General features: G+C 30.7%; 2 protein-coding genes across 2 annotated transcripts; one reads left to right on the plus strand and one right to left on the minus strand.

Annotated features, from left to right (window-relative positions):
* The first annotated feature begins 893 nt into the window (after window positions 1–893).
* On the plus strand, window positions 894–2690 carry LOC131178722 (NAC domain-containing protein 62-like). Its single transcript, XM_058144298.1, has 5 exons — window positions 894–1020; window positions 1111–1298; window positions 1388–1635; window positions 1743–1943; window positions 2046–2690. Exons 1-5 carry the CDS (start codon window positions 998–1000, stop codon window positions 2253–2255), a joined length of 870 nt encoding a protein of 289 aa, XP_058000281.1. The 5' UTR covers window positions 894–997; the 3' UTR covers window positions 2256–2690.
* A 690-nt stretch (window positions 2691–3380) lies between these two features.
* LOC110660836 (syntaxin-22) lies at window positions 3381–10370 on the minus strand. Its single transcript, XM_021819268.2, has 7 exons — window positions 10038–10370; window positions 9643–9736; window positions 8768–8904; window positions 6843–6917; window positions 5776–5933; window positions 5555–5655; window positions 3381–3850 (listed from the first exon to the last, which is right to left on the minus strand). The coding sequence occupies exons 1-7, from the start codon at window positions 10214–10216 to the stop codon at window positions 3785–3787; spliced, it is 810 nt and encodes a 269-aa protein (XP_021674960.2). The 5' UTR covers window positions 10217–10370; the 3' UTR covers window positions 3381–3784.
* Between the last annotated feature and the right edge of the window lie 7094 nt (window positions 10371–17464).

A 17464-nucleotide genomic window follows, 5' to 3' on the forward strand; every position in this document is an offset into this window, starting at 1 on the left:
ACCATCAAAACTATTCCTCATTGGCTACACTAGAATGATTTCGACCTGCAAATGAGGGTTTTTGGGCCCCAGTGACTGTGTGTACTGGAGGTAGCGAGGTGCAGGTTGCTTTTACTTTGCCTCCAATCCACTAGGTCAGCCAGTCTTTGCCTTTATTTTTCTTGGTCATTCTTATTTAGATTCTCACAAGGATCAATACACCGAAAGGTAAATTTTACATATAAAATTAAGGAAATTTTGATTTTAAAAATAAAATTACTATCTTGTCATTATTAATATTTAAGTTCCTATATTTTAAAACTTTAAATATTTAGTTTTTCTTTTTTTTTTTTTTCTATCACACACTTTTAATTGAATATTAAAAAAAATTATTTAATCTTTAAAATATTATAATTATTTATGGTTGCATCTTAATTTTGCAATTATTTACAACTTCATCCCTTAATTTTTTCTTTATTTCTCTCCTAGAAAAGATAGAGAGATAAAGATAGTAAAACAAAGAAAGGAAATAGATGAAAGATGAAGTTGGGGGATGAAATTATAGCTGATTATAAAATTGAGGGATAAAACTATAAATAACTGTAACATCAAGAATTAAATAATAATTTATCTTCAAATATTAATGGTAAAATAAACGGAATGATACAAGGGTGTGATGAAAGCAAAATTGAAGACTAAATAATTTAGTTGTCAAAGTATAAATATTTAAGTGTTAATAATGTGAAAAATCTAGGGACTAGATAGTATAATTAATAGATTCCACGCAGAACAGACTCAGCAAATTACTAAAGCCAATCAGAAGTTGGGACGCGGTTTAAGTGCATTTTTCCCACAGGCCTTCCTCAGCTCCCCCCTATAAAGCACAGACTCCGGATGTGTCTCTAGCCACACAGAGCCCGCAAGTTTCTTAATTACAGACCCCAGCTACAAAATAAAGCATTTGTTCTCTCCGTTTGGGAGCCAGACCTTCTGATTAATTTCTGTTTTAGGAAGGGGAATGAAATATATGCTTCTCATCCAGTGAGCGATTCTTTCTCCATTCTATACTAGTAATTCTTGTTGCTGTAGCAGCTTACATTTTCTCAATTTTAATCCATTTCTTGTAAACAGGGTGACTAAGATGATGACAAGCACTATATCTCCTTCAGAATCAGCACAAGAAGTTGGAGCAGGATTCCGTCCCAAGGAGAAGGAATTGGTGAATCATTTTCTCAAGCTAAAATTGCTTGGTCATGATCACCAAGTCCGTAGAATCCCCGAACTTGACGTCTACAAGCGTGAGCCCTGGGATTTACCCCGTAAGTTTTTTTTTTAAATGATCGCTTGCATCTCTGCTTTAATTTGATCTCTTTCTATCTCACAATTTTAAGCTGTTTTGAGTATGTAGAGTATTCGGTAGCGAACTCGAGTGATGAAGAATGGTATTTCTTTCATCATTGCCGTAGCGGACGGCCTAGCAGAACAACAAAAGTTGGATATTGGAAAAACACTAGTAGAAAACGCAAAATTAGGGAGGAACAGGAAGAGATTGGTACAAAAAGAATTTACGTTTTCCATATAGGCCGTGCTCCTAGAGGGGAAAGAACAGGGTGGATCATCTATGAATACACTGCAGCTTTTAATTTACCTAACCAGGTAAATTAAATTCTCTTCATTTTTCAGTCTATAAGTTCATTTGTTTGTCTTCTCTTGTTTTTCAAGATCAATCATCTCCTATCATTTTGTCTTTCCTTCTTGTGTAGAGGGCTTTCGTTCTCTGTAAACTATTTAAAAAACGTATGCCGGTCACTGGTGAAGTTGAACTTAGTCGCAAAATGGCTGCTTGTAATCTTGAAAATCAGAACTCTTATCAGAAGACTAATAATTCAGCCTTCGATGAAGGTGAAACAAGTCAGCTTATGACCTATGAAAATCAAGCAACAGATTTTGCAATTCAAGAAGAGGTGAGGAAGGAACTACTAGCCTTGTGGGGTATAATTTAACGTAACATGGGACCTGTATTAATCATCTTGAACTAATGCTTACTTTTCTCTGAATATCTACAGGTACATTCTCAACCGACACCTCATCTGGGACCGTTTTACGGCTGTAATGAACAGAATTACGACCTTAACTCTGCACTGATTTCACCTATGCAAGACTTTACTTGTGATGATCTTTGTAATGAACAGAATTACAACCTTAACTCTGCACTGAATTCACCTATGCAAGACTTTACTTGTGATGATCTTTGGGACTTCTCAGTTGATGCCTGAAGTTTTCTTCTACGGGCTTGAACCTCGGTGTCATTAACTTCCCATTTCCCGGTTTATTCTGAAGAGTATAATATTACAACTACTGAACTTAACTGCAGCATTTGAGGGCACTCAGTGACTTTAATTCTACAGGAGACGCACAATTCAGTTCCTTCCACCGCATACTGATCTGCCCATGGATCATCAATCCATGATAGGAGTATGAGTTGAGAGTAATGTTATGATTAGTCTATAAAGAGTTCGTGTCTAAAATGTTCATGGCAACTGAAGCGTGTGTGCGTGTGCCAGTTGCCTTTTTATTATTTTTACTTGGATGGATTGTTAGTAAAGCATGCAACCTAATAGTTTGTCTAAACAAGCTATATTGCACCTCCATATCCTGAGTACTGAATATGTTGAATTGAAGTTTCCTACTAGTTGTTTTCTACATTTGAATTTCATGGTTGCAGGGACAAACAACTATAATCCCCTTTAGAAAATGTTTGTGATGGTTTGTCATCAAGAGTTCAAAAACTTCTCACTTTTAAGTACTAGAATTATGGTGATCAAACTACCGATATGTTATATCTACTTGTGCCAAGTCTAGGAGCCTCATTGTCGAGGCACTTTTAGCCCTTTCACTTCAAAAATGAATATTGCTTTGGTCCTTGACTGGATCAGCCAAGATGCAACGATGCACTAGGAGGGAGTTACTCCCAGAGGGTAACTGTGGAACTCAGACCTAATTCATTCAATCAACAGCCAAATTAAAGACCTAAAGAGTCCCCTATCCACCAACTCTCATACTGTTACTGGGACCTCAGACCAAATTCATGCAATCAAGAACCAAAATAAAGACCCAAGAGTCTTCCATCTACCAATATGATAAAAAGGTTTTATCATAAAAACGATGAAGGCTACTCCATTGTAAAGCCCATAACACAGCAGCTTATTTGACCTCTTTACAAAGCAAAGAAAAGGAGACCTAAGAATTGCCTGATTCAGAGGAACTTGTGCCCAATTTTATATTCTTTCAAGAGAAGCAGAAAATTTGACTACAGCAGCTAATGTAATCAATACATGTACACCAAAACGACATTTCTGTCGCCCAGAATATGGTGATTGCCATCCATGCAAACAAGAGAATAAGCAAAAGAAATTTGACATTTTCTAAAACTATCAATACCACAGATACAAATGATACATTGAATTGTATGGGAGAAGAAACGGGTTAAAGATACTTGGGTGTTACAACTGCGCAGAAAAAATTAATTCAATGAAATACAGATTGCAGATGATTTTATTTACTACTAATTATAAAAGAGGATAAAATTTATATAATAATTAGTAATAAGAGTCAACATAAGAGGAATTCAGCCTACTGCAAACTAACAACTGCACATTAATGACCATCTGTGTCTAGTCCAGAATCGTGGACTGATCTGTGTCAAGTCAAGCAGGAGCTAATGAAAAATAACACCACCAAGGAGATAACAAAAGGGGACCCTGCCTTCATATCAAGCTCACATGATGACAACAAAATATTCTGCTCAAGCCACAACAACTATAATGACAATGAGCAGAATGATCCCAAAGATCACAAGGAGTAAACAAAACTGCACGAGAAAGTTTTCATGTCAATTGCTTCATCCAGGGGAAAAAAAGACCGAAAAATGAAGAGAAAGAAATAAATAAATGCACAGGGTTATATAATCTTAATGTCCTTCTGTCAATATGGCTGAATTAAGCTCAAAATTTTCAAAATAAATCTATCCAAAGTAACTTAGCAAAGCTCTTTTAATATAAGATGCACAGCTATTACATAATGTTATAAAAAGTCAATATGGATGTATATATTCTAAATTAGTAGATTTTATTACTCAGTATAGGATTTATATTCCCTATTTGCAGAGATTTTGGGTTGTTCAGCCACTTTTCTGTGGAGATTTTGAGTTGTTGTGCACTAAATTCGATTCCTATTCCAAGTAACTATCAGTTTCTGTATTTATTACCAAGTCCCTTTTAAGCCATTCCTAGTTATTGCCTCGTTTTGAAAATCCCTTGAAGGTTTGTTGAAGTTCAAACAACCAATGTATCACAGACCTATGAGCTGTTATATAAAGGTTCACCTACTGTTTAGTCTTTTTTCTTGCTAGTGTCACCTTTAGAGAGGGAAGTGCAACCCTATGAGTTGCATTGCGTCGGTGTTTCCTCGCCGTTGCCTTTGGAGAGGAGGTGAAACCTTGTGAGTTGCTTTGTGTTTTGGTGCTTTGTGTTGGTGTTTCTTAATCTGCCTTGTGAGCTGTTGTGAGGAAGTTATTGACTTCAATGAGAATCTCATCAAGGGGGAGTGCTGGAATTGATGAGATTCCTTTTTAAGGGAGAGTGTTATGAAAAGTCAATATGGATGTTATATATTCCTAATTAGTAGATTTTATAAATTCCTATTCAGTATAGGATTTATATTCCCTATTTAGTGTAAGATTTATATTCTTAAATAGTTAGGATTTATATTCCTAATTAAGTAGAGTAATTATAGGAGATTTGAATATAAATATGTAATCTTCTATTTTATAGAAATAATGAGAAAATAAAGATATGGCCCTTTGTGGCTCTTTCTCTTCCTATCCCCCCTTCTTTTTTTCTTCTTCTAATTCTTAAATTCTTAACACAGAAGAATGAAGAATTACACAGGCAGGAGGGAGAATGAAGGATAGTGACAAAAATTAACACTGATTAGCACCATGCTCGCAGAGTATTGTGAAACCAAAAGCAAGCCAAGTTTGAATCACTCATCTAGTTAAATTGACATCAGATGAGAGAATTCAGAACTTGACCATGTAACATTTGCGGCCTCATTCAATTGAATTTTAAGTACAAGTATGAGATATAAACATGCACCGGGTCATCAGTTTGAAGCGCCTAGAAGGTTGATATAGATTAGACACCAAACAGAATCTCAATCACATGACATCCACGTAGAGAAATGCTAAACACAATAAAAAAAATAAATGCACTATCTATAAACCAAAACCAAGTTCTCTAGGCATTCTATTTGAATTCCATAAATTGCATTCAGCATTTGAGCAAAATAACAAATGCCAACTGCAACAATTGGCAGATCAATTCTCTCTAGAGTTTAATTATAATTCACCTAAGAAGTACCTTCTAAGTTCTACAACTAACAGTCAAGCCCCTAAAAAGCAAAACTTAATGCATGAGTATCAGCATATATAAATACAGCATAAATTCAGTTAATATAGAAAAACCAAACCAAATCAAACCAGAAAAGAAGAAATTTTGCACAAATCAAACTTTACCAAAGAAGAATTAGATCTTTGGATCTTGGAAGCTTTTGCAAGTTGTGAAGTAGCTTGTGCAGTTGCAGCATGAGAGCTCTCAATGTTAGAACCAATATCATCTGCAAGGAAAATACTTTAAAACTGGGAATAATAAAGAAACACACATTTCAAGAAACACAAGGCGGAATTTTAAAAGTTAGGAGTACAGTGCTGTCTAGACAGCAAGATACAGGGCTTACCAATCATAACTCCTTGCTCATGTACCAAGACAGCTAGATCTTTGAATATCTCACTTACTTCACTAATCTGTTGCTGAATTTCTTTAATCCCCTGCTCTCGTTCTTCAATAATAGCTTCATTAAATGCTATCTCATTGTCGAACAATACAATCTCCTGTCTACAAAAATACAACAGAAATTAACTGATTAAGGGACCCACAATGAATACAAATTGCAAAAGTACAATAGGCACTCAAACTCAATGGTGTATTACTTTGGAAGGCAACTTTCCATTTCTTACTGACTTAAATTCACCTTTAAAATAGCCGCTTCATTAGGGAAAGTTACATCTCTCAACAACCACTAAGTACAAAATTAAAAGCCCTATCAATTTTGAAATAAGTATGCCAATCATGTAGTCCTCCCAATTTAGCATTTACCATGCCATGAAAGGCCTATAATTATTTCAAAAGATCTGGAGTCTGTAGTCATGGTCCATACCAAAAGAAACCGTCAAATTAAGTCAAAATAAAGCTTAGAACCCATTGATAGGGAATATTAAGGATATTTTCTTGAGGGTTGGGTATGCCTTTCGGTTTTGATTCACAGTTCCTTTTCACTATATAAATTATAAATCATTCAGAAAAGAGTTTGAACTTCAAGAAACACTGAATGCTCTCATCCATAAACATATGTATAGCTACTGGAATTCTATAGGTTGTGTTTTAATAAAGAAAGCCTTAGCAATGCAGTTTTCTCTGTTTTTGACAGAGTATTACCAAGGAAAAAAGAATTTACTCGACATTTTGAAGTACAACCAACAAAACATAAGCAGAATGCATTTTTTTCCTTTTACTTCCACCAAAAGTTTATTTTATTTATCACCAAAACAGCCACCCCACTACACAGCAAGGTAGGGACTTTTCCCACAAGAATTTGAAAGTAATTATGGATCCAAAAGAAACCATTCAACAATATTGTCTTGAGTGAATGTATGCCACCAAAACAAGTACAAAAAAATTCTTGGGAGCTAACAAATAGAAAAAAAAAAAACATTACAAGTGAGCAAGAAATACAACATTGCTTACCTTCTAGATTCTAAAAGAAGAGATTGCTGCTCGGGACTCCTTGACGAACTTTGATCAGGCTCATGGGCATTGTAGCTACAAAAAAATATAACAATGATATTAATTGAAATATTCAGTTGAAATCACACATCTACACATATACACAAGAACAATTATTGATAAGAGATATTAGTGGCAGCACAGTTTTCAATCAAGTGCAATGAAACGACTGATGGTTTTTACATGTCATGTGATAAAGTAATCGACCTATACAGTGCCAAACCATCTCAGCAATATCTACAATTTAGTATCATATCATTACAGAAAATTTTCCAATTTATGCTAAACTCCAACAGTTCAGTTATATGAGGATAAAGACTGGGCAGCCATATCAAAATTTTTTTAGATCATCGGATGAAGCACACCAACAGAAATTCAAGAATTAAACCAAGTTTGTGCCAGTGGCTGTAACCAAATCTCAGCCCTTAATTGTAAAACAGTGATAAAAAGTAGAAGAAGAATCCCTCTTTCTTTCACTCTCTTCTTCTTGTGCTTTCCTTCTCTCCTTCTCTATCTCCCTCTCCCCCCACCCATTTGGGTTTTGTGTTTCTTGGTAAAAAGTATGCTGCTGCCTTCTCTGTCTCTCTCTCTCTCCCCCCACCCACTTGACTTGGGTTCTCTGTTTCTTGGTTAAAACTCTGCAGCTATCTTAGTAAAGGGAAGATGGCTGTAATTTGAGTTTTTATTTTGAATTTGCTGCTGTGGCCTTCTTCACCTCATATTCAATTTTTCATCCACTGTTGAACCTGTAAGCAATCTACCTGAAGACAGCTTTAATATTTTTTGAATTTGCTGCTGCAGCCTTCCTCACCTCACATTCAAGTTTTCATCTGTTGTTGAATCTCTAAACAATCTACCCTGAAGATATTGGGGCTAATAAGTCTAGCTGGTGTCTGCAAATCTACCTGAAAATATGGTATTCTGTTTCAAAAGAATTATGTTTCAACCTCCAGCATGCCCGACTCAATATGGATTCCCGCTAATGTTTTTTACAATGTGTTTCAACCTCCAGAATGCCCTATTCAATGTGTTCCAACCTCCAACATGACTTTTTAGGGATTATTCCCATTTAGTTAGAATTTGGGATATAATGGTTTTTAAGACATTAATATCTATAATAGTTTAGTTTTATTTTATTTGGATTGCAAAAATATTTTATGTATTTTTCTACATCTATTATTATTTAATTTGTATATATTAAATTTTAAGTAGGCTCTCACGTAAGAACGACATCCTTGATGTCACATTTAAGTAGTTATGATCTGACGTAATTGCTCAACATGTATTAACTATTAAGTGCTACATTCCAACTTACAACATATATAAATAGCTCTAAAACATTATTTAAACTAACTAGTGAATGTCAAAAGGAATAGACACACTGATTAGATATTTTATATTTCACCACTTCACTTCCTTCCAAACTTAACAAAGTTTCGGTAGACTCTCCAGTAAGACAAATTTTTATACAAATCATTCTTGTAAGATTAAAACAATATAGAGAACTAAGATGTTTTGACAACACTAACAACTTGCATTCAGAATTGAAGTACTAGACATCTAGATTTTGGTTTGGTTTGCAACCTTCAGAACGTAACTTCAACCCATGACAGCATCTGCTTAATGTAAAACTGTTAAAGGTAGGACTCATTCCAAATTCTCTCCCAGGAATTTCTAGAAATAGAACAGGAAATGGCCTTCCCGCCTTCCCAATGTTATGCTTATGCATTTCAAAAGGGAATTATCATACACAGTACTAATGACATATCAGAAGGATTATGCTAAGTAGCTAAGAACTTCAAACAAAGAGGTACATAAGCACCAACTAAATCAAGAAAACTCACATACACATGCATGCACATATTATGATTTCTGGTAACAGTTACCTTGATGGAAGAACTTTGGGAACGAAAGGAGCATACATAGTTTCCCTCTCAGCAGCAAGCCTTTGGGACTTCTGAAATTCGTTAAGAGCATTCCTAAACTCTTTTGCAAGCTTAGCATCACTAATCTTTTTGGCAGGCTGGAGCACAAAGAAGAAGTTTCAATACATAAGAAACATATCCCAACACCTCCCAAACCTTTGACAATGACAACTGAATACATAGTTACAAAGATCCACAGATCTCTCCCAACTTATCAAGGATGTTTTTGGAGAGAGAGAGAGAGAGATAGAGGGTTGGAGGTGACTATCTAGAAGTATAGAGTAAAAAGAACAGACCGAGATGGAGAGTAAGCAGAGAAAGAGGAATAATACAAGTAGGATGAATAATCCTCTTCTGGTACTGAGTCTTTTACTCTAATGAGTTCTGAATTGAAAGAGAGATGGAACTGAACCACTATCACAGCATAGTTGTTAGTGCATTGCAAGGTACAAAGTAATCCATTGTGTCAAAAGTACAACGGAGAAGGGAAAGTGTAATTGCCAGTTGGGCTTGAAGGAACCAGAGTTATTATCAGACATGATAATGGCAAGTTAAGGTTGTTTATCCCAACACCGAAGCAGAACCAAGAATCAGGAGACAGAGATGCAGTAATACAATAAATTCTTATGTGGACTTGGTTTCACCATGGTAGGACCCGGATGTGGGTATGCCAGTAATACACGCTAACAAAGTACAGGAGCATATTAGAGGAATGTTTTTTAGTAGGCTAGCTCAAACACTCTCGTATTTAATCTCTTTAATATTATCCCCATTAATCAAAATCCCTAATTTTGATTAAAACAAAAAGGCCAACGGTAGAAAGTGTGTGAACTTACACTAACTTCTTCATAATGATCGGTTTCACTGGCTTCCTTAAGTTTAACAGAAGTTTCTTTCACCAGTTCTCCAATACGTTGTCTTGTCTTATGCCTGCCAATAAGGTGAATCCAGCGTAAGAACCAAGCAGAGGCATCCAACAGCCATTTCTAAACATAACAAGCAGTTCTAATAGCGATGCTAAAACTGGGAAAATCAAAGGTACAAGCAATTGCAGAACAAGATACACAAACCAGTTCAACAACGTTATTATCAAAATCCACCACAAGAGAGGCAGGAAAACCTCAAAACCAAGAACCCAGTACAATAAAACAACAAATTCTACCTCTCTGAGCGTTAAATTTGGAACAATTCAAAACAGCGTAAACGGAAGCAAAGAATCAGAATACTTAACAGTTTCTCTCGCAATTCGATGGTATCCTTGGGAGTTCCGAGGGAATTGACGAGGCGGTTGAAGGAGTAGACGGCAGTGTTGATTTGGAAAATCCCGGCGGCCACAGCTTGAGAAGGGTCTTTTTCTTTTGGCTTCTTTTGCAGGAAAGGCCTTCCAGCCTCAAGATCTTGAAAGCTCATGATGATAATGGCTCCGAAAAAGGAAGGGGAAAAAAAAGAAAGAAATTTCAAAGTTCTTGTTTCAGAAAGTGGAACGGAGGCGTTTGATACAGGCGGAGGAGACGAGAAGATGAATTGGAATTGAGGTTGAAGTTAGTTGTAGCTATGCAGGTGATGTAGTTGTAGCGTCCAAGTCAATTTGGGAAGAAGCTTCTTGGTGGGACCCGCATTTCACAGGGTCTGTTTGGTTCGTAAAATAAGGAGGAAATATTTGGGCGGCTATGTATTCCTTTGGAGGAAACTTCTCCCCTTGGGCCCGTCTGACATCACGATAACGATAAAGGAAAGGTAATTGCCAAAATTATTCTATTTATTTTCGAATTTAATTATTAATTTTAGTATTTAAATTTAATTAAAATTTATTTTATGTTTTTCATAATTTATTAGAGAATTATATTCCTATATTAAAGTTATCCTATCTTTCAAGGTAGGATATATAGATTATTTTTTATTTTTTTAAATTATTTTCTTATTTAATTTTGGTAACCATCTTTTATTACTATTATTTCAATTTTATTATAATATACAATTAAATGATAATAATATAATATAATTTCATATATATATATATATATATATATATATATATATATATATATATATATATATATATATATATTCTAAATCGTTTATATGTTTAAAATAATTAAAGGGTATTAATTCAAAATGGCAACACATTAGAACCCTAAAATAAATAAATAAATATATATATATATATATATATATATATATAATCCAAAAATGATCTTATCAATTAACATGTATTAAACAGTTCTCGAAAATTTACTTTCATTATTATATATCAAAAATTTTTACCAATTTTTTTTCAATATATAACAGCAAATAGTTAAAAAAAAATTATTTTTAATCTTGTTATGAAACAAATAATAAGATATGAGAATTGGGTAAAAAATAAATCAAATAAAGAGATACCGTGTAGCCTAAACCTTTAATTTCAATAAGTAATTCAATTTTTTAATTATGCCAAAATTAAGGGTGGAAATAAAGAAGTACAAAGATCTATACATATTTTAAAGCATGTGTGTGTATATATATATATTGTCATTTCTGGCATTCCTTTTTATTTTCTTAAAATCTTTATTTTTATTTTTTATTTCTAAAATATTTTAAATAAATGTTAACATTTTATAATTTAGTTAGTTATTTTTTAAATATGTGTTGTATATTTTTTATACTCATTGTATGTATCGTAATTATTATTATGATAATATAATATTTTTATTTTTTATTATATATATATATTATATGTGTAATTATTATTTTTAGATTAAGTTAATAAAAATGAAAGTATATCAATGAAAATAAAAAATTATTTTGATAAAATTTATTATAAAAAATTTATTATTATAATATAATTTTAAGTGTTTTAGAAATATATAAATTTAGGTATTTATTATTTTACTAGTTCATATATTTTTACGTCAAATTTCTTCAATAATGAAATATATAGATTTATTAAGACTAATTAGTTTTTAACATTATATAATTTTCTATACAACATATATAATTAGCATAAAAAATCTAAACTTTTTTTAACACAATTTAAGAGTTTATACATATAATAATAAAATACATTCAATTTAGTATAATTTCATATAATGTTGAATTTCTATTTTTTTTAATTTAATTTTTTAATTTTATTTGATAAAATTATCTATGAACATTCATATCCATAAGCATCAATATTATTATTTTTATTTAATATATTTTACATAGTTTTATATTTTCTGATGATATAGATAAAAACTTTAAAAAATAAGATTGATAAATATATTAATACTAATAAATTGTTTATAAGTAATAAATTAATAACTAAAATTTTCTTTTTACATAAAAATAAAAAATTAATGCTAATAGAATAAAAAAACACTGACATTAATATATTATTATTATTATTATTTTGAATAATTATATTTAAAAAATATATAAACAATTATTCGATTTACAATGAAATATTTTATTAAATTAACTTATAATTTATTTTTAAATTAAATTTTTTATAATCAATTTTTAAATGTAAATGTCAAATTTCAACAAAAAAAAAGTTATTGAATCCAAATAAATAAAAATTCTATCAAATGATGTAATATTTATATTCATATAAAAATTAGACTATTTTTAAATCAAAATATTAATTTATATTTATATTTAAATATAAATTTATTTAATTGAAATAAAAATTATATATTCAAAGTATAATTTCTAATTTTTTCTTAATATGTATTTACTATTTGTCATATTAGAATAAGATTATAGTATAAAAAGATTGAAAAATCATTATATATTTTTATATGTATACATATTAACATTTTTTAAATTTTTAATAAAGTGTCATTTTAAAATAATAAAAATCAGTATCATAAATTTCAATCATTCGATTAATTATATTAATTTTATAATTAAACTCAAATCTAACATATTATGTTAATTATTAATTTTTTAAGTAAAATATTTATCTATTTAATTTTTTTCTATATATAATTTCTTTCATATGCTTTGTATATAATTATATATTATTTATATTCATATAATTTTACTATGTATTACATAGTAATTAAATATTTTTTTTATAAATCAATGAATATGATTTTTTTATAATATTTTTTCATTGTTATATATATATATATATATAAAGTGTATCAATAAATGTAATAGTATGTACATAAGATTTATAAATTCAATTTTAATTAGAACAAACTTATATATTATTAATTTGAGAATTTTAAATTTATATAAGTTGTAAAATTAAATTAAATAATAAAAAATATAATTATAAGTATTATAAATAATGAAGGATAATTTGGATAAAGCCAATATCTCTCTCCCTTCACACATATATATATCACATAAATTATTATTATTTCATTTACTTCTAGAATATTGTTTAATATAATAACATCTCAGCTTCACAAAATTATTATTATTATTATTATTATTATTATTATTATTATTATTATTATTATTATTATTATTATTTCAAAGTTTTATAGTTACAATATATGTATTTAAAAAAAATGGAAGGGCCAGAGAAGTAATGCATTTGAAATTTTAGTTTTAATTTTAATGTATATATTTATTTAAAAAAAATGGGGGCCTCACCTATAAGTAGGGTTGTGCACGGTTTTTGGAGAAACCGAACCGAACTGAAGAACTATACCGAACCGATAAGAAGTACCAAACCAAATTTATTTTGATACTTTGATTCGGTTCTGGTTCTTAACTGAGAACCGAACCAGAGCTGTACCGAAATCGAACCGGAACTGAGTCGATAGCCGAATTTATATATATGTTTTTCTATATTTTTTTAGATGAATTATATACTTTCAATATAATTATATATATTTATATATGTATATATAATTATGAATTAAATACAAGTTAATATTATATTTTATTTTTCTATATTTTCTTAATAATTTTAGTTATAAATGTATTAAATTATCTTATAATTCTTAATTATAAATATACTATTATCTTATATTAATATATATATATATATATTAATTCTTAATTATATTTGTATCTTATAGTTAAATGTTATATGATTAATAAATAATTAAAATGTATATTATATGATATATTATATATTAATAACTCAATTCAAAACTTAGATGTTAATTCAAGTATGACTTTTTAAGGAAATAATTATATAAAATTATTTTAAGAACTGATAACAAAACTGAAATCGTACTGAACCGAACTGGAACTGAAAAATTGAGAATTGTACTGAACGAAAACCGAAATAATGAAGAACCGAACCAAAACTGTACTGAAATTTTGAAATTTTGATTTGGTTCCGGTTCTTAGGCAAATCCCGAACTGAACTGAAATCGAACACCCCTACCTATAAGGTTTGTCCGCCCCTGATCATTCCTAATGTAGGCATTGTAACTATTCATATATTTTAAATAATCAACTATTTAATATTATTATTAGAACTGTGATTAAAAAAATATTTTTTAAACATATTATATTATACCTTACCCCTCTCTAAGGCATAACATGATCCCGTAGCATACCCAATGAATTGCCGAACTTCGCCTACAGGTAACCCATTAAATATACTATAAGGGATTTTAAACCAATTTCCATTCATTTTTCAAGGGGTGGGTAATTTTGAGCAGGTATTAAAAACCTTTAATTGAAATTAAGTCATAAATCAAAATTTTAATTAATTTCAACTCTTCACAAAATTTTCAGAAAAATTCGGCAGTGTGCCGTCTATAGTTTGGGAAAACAATTCTTCAAAAACCTATAAAAAACACTTCTAATATTTTGTTTATCCACAACTCTAGTAAATTCAATATCATCCCACAATTCAACATAAGTAACTCAATGCACAATCAAACGCAATTTGACATAAATCAACACTGAAATATTTCATTTCATTCTCATAAATTCCATTATAAGGAAAATAATTTATCATTCACTAAACTTAGAAAGAAATTTAAATATTTGCATTCATTGGAGTACTAAAATTAGTATTACAAAACTTTACAAATAAATAAAATCTCAAATTAATATTACAATAATTTGTATTTGATTACATTCAAAAATAACATTACAAAAGTGTTTATACAACTGCTCGAATGAAATTACATACATATTACATGATTACATCAAAATCTAATACACAGGCATATACCTATAATACACTGAAAATTTATTTTTCATACGTCTTCAAGTCACAGCCTCTAATGATCTCACTTAGCTACTTTGTCCTTATTTTCACCTGTGACAGCATACAAAGCTATCATTGAGCGGTGAACTCAGTGGTGCACAACTAATAAATTAAAATTTTGATAAAAAAATATATGTTGACAAATCATAACAAAAATTGGAAATGTCGATTTCTTCATAATTCATAAAATCAAAGCCAATATTTTCAATAATACAAATCAAATATTTAAATGACATTGATCAATAATTAAAAATTTCTCAAATCATACATGGACATTTGAAATATTTCCATAAATCATGGAAATAAATATTAAATTTCACAAAATAAATTAAAGCATAAAAATATAAACCAACTAAAATAAACTATCTCTTTTAAATCATTTGTGCATAATTATCCTTTTACAATCACCATTGCTCATTTTCCAAAATCATTCTTATTCTCATTAACTTCATGCAAGACTAATCCGTAAGGGTCATCTTCAAAGTGATTCTCACTCCCTATGGTCGGGAGATAGAATCGTGCACATTCCATCCAGTACACCATAACAATTTAATTTCCAAAAAGGGCCATCTTCAAAGTAGATCTAACCTCTTATACGAGGAAAATCAAATCATCAATGTGCACATACCATGGTAATCAAAACAAAGTTAACATCAGTGTCTCCTCAACAAACGAGGAACGGGTAATAGCAATGTCGAGCATTAGTAGTGAGATACAAACTAACATCCGAACATTCATTGCCCTTTTTTGTAAGCATAAAATCATAACACAAATCATTTTCATGGCATTCTCAGTAATCAAAGTTTTTTCCATGCAAGCCACAATTCAAATTAAATTTCTATTTTCCATGCAAACCCCATTTAAATCACAATTTCTCAAAATCAAATTCATTCACACCATAATAATATTCAATAATTATTGAAATAAAAATCAATATTTAATGAACATAATACATGAAGAAAAGCAAACCATTTAATCAATTGAATATGTTAAAACAATTAATAGTTAAGAACTAGTTGTGTACAAACCTCTTTAGCTTGTCTTAATTCAATATTCTCTAATTCCTTCATTGGAAGGCTCTTTTCTCACTGGAAACACAAAATTAAAGTGTTTCAATATCTATTTAATTTATTTCTAACTAATAAATACAACAATTAAATTTTGTACACTTAATTTATCCACTAATATTTATACACTTTTGGGTCATTTGCAATTGTTATATTTGTGGTTACTATTCATTTCACTATTCAAGTCAAAATGTTGACTTTTTCATCTCTAATAGGTATGTTAGTTCTAGTTACACCCACATACCACATTTTGGGTCACAATTTTGTTGGCATTGGTTGTCAATTGGAATTCAAAGCTCCCTGAGAGTATTTCCAAAATTTCAGTTTTGGTGTCCTATGTTCACTGTTCCATTGGACCTCTCTACAGTGAAAATTTGGCTAACTTTCCTTCATCAAAATTATTCCTTAGTGTGTCTAGTTTAATTCTTTTTTTGAATCACTCTATTTGAAGTTTTGTAGTTCAAGTTATGGCCATTTAACAATAACTGGCCGGATTGGCTAAAGTCCAGATTTCTGGGCACTTTTAGGGTTCTGACAGTTTTGGTGACCCAAATTTGGTTGGCAATTTGATTTGGTTCTGGTCAGAATTTGGGTTTGTGTCCTTTATGAAAGTTATTCTACTATGTCTAAACTTTCCATGGCTATAAAAATCAGGTCATTTGGACCTCTCTACACAAGGTTATGACTATTTGAACATGTACTGTTCATATGGTCAGTTTTGTCCAGTGACAGGGTACCTAATCCAGATTTGATCAAATTTTACACTAACTTGTGGTCAATTTTAGGGCAAGGTTTCTGCATGAAAATTGTTGCTTTGGGTCTTCATTTTCATCTCCAATTGGCCTCTCACCAATTGGGCAACAAAATTCCAATTCTAGCCATTTAAATGGGCAAGGGTCAAGCTGTTCAGATTGGGACAGCATCACATTCAATTCCAATTCAATTTCCATGTGTTCACATGCACTCATAAGCACACCAATTGATCAATTTAAGCCTCAATTAGGTCAATTTTCATCAATTCACCAATTCCCCAAATTTTTCCTTAAAACCCTAAGTGCCATAAACCCTAATTTCCAATTTATCAAAATTCATCAAATCAAAGTGTGCCAATCACAGCTACATGCTCAATTAGGCTTGCATACACATTTAATTGAACTAAAACATATCAACACTTCACAACCCCATAGCTGGCCGAAATTTACACCTTTATTTTCATGCATAATTTTCTCAATTTTTCATGTTATCTCTACTTAATTTCACTCAAACTCAACTAATATACGATTAATCATGCTTAGAAGAACTTACCTTTACTTGAGCTTTCCAATTTTCAAATTCTTCTCCAATTTCTTCACTTTTCTTCTTTGAATCTTTCAATCTAGGGTTAATTAGAGGTTTTCTATGGAGTTTGATTAGGGTTTAGAAGACAAAATCAAGCTTTAA

This window comes from Hevea brasiliensis, chromosome 3 (assembly GCF_030052815.1).
Source record: "Hevea brasiliensis isolate MT/VB/25A 57/8 chromosome 3, ASM3005281v1, whole genome shotgun sequence".
Lineage (NCBI taxonomy): Eukaryota > Viridiplantae > Streptophyta > Magnoliopsida > Malpighiales > Euphorbiaceae > Hevea > Hevea brasiliensis.

What these genes read in the sequence shown, in the direction of transcription:
- LOC131178722 (XM_058144298.1), top strand. Translation starts at nt 998, where the DNA reads ATGAAATATATGCTTCTCATCCA. An exon ending in AAATATATGCTTCTCATCCA is followed by an intron (nt 1,021 to 1,110) that starts GTGAGCGATTCT and finishes TCTTGTAAACAG; the next exon opens with GGTGACTAAGATGATGACAA. An exon ending in TGAGCCCTGGGATTTACCCC is followed by an intron (nt 1,299 to 1,387) that starts GTAAGTTTTTTT and finishes TTGAGTATGTAG; the next exon opens with AGTATTCGGTAGCGAACTCG.
- LOC110660836 (XM_021819268.2), bottom strand. Translation starts at nt 10,216, where the DNA reads ATGAGCTTTCAAGATCTTGAGGCTGGAAGGCCTTTCCTGCAAAAGAAG. An exon ending in CCCAAAGTTCTTCCATCAAG is followed by an intron (nt 6,918 to 8,767) that starts GTAACTGTTACC and finishes ATTTTTTTGTAG; the next exon opens with CTACAATGCCCATGAGCCTG. An exon ending in TGAGCAAGGAGTTATGATTG is followed by an intron (nt 5,656 to 5,775) that starts GTAAGCCCTGTA and finishes TTTTCCTTGCAG; the next exon opens with ATGATATTGGTTCTAACATT.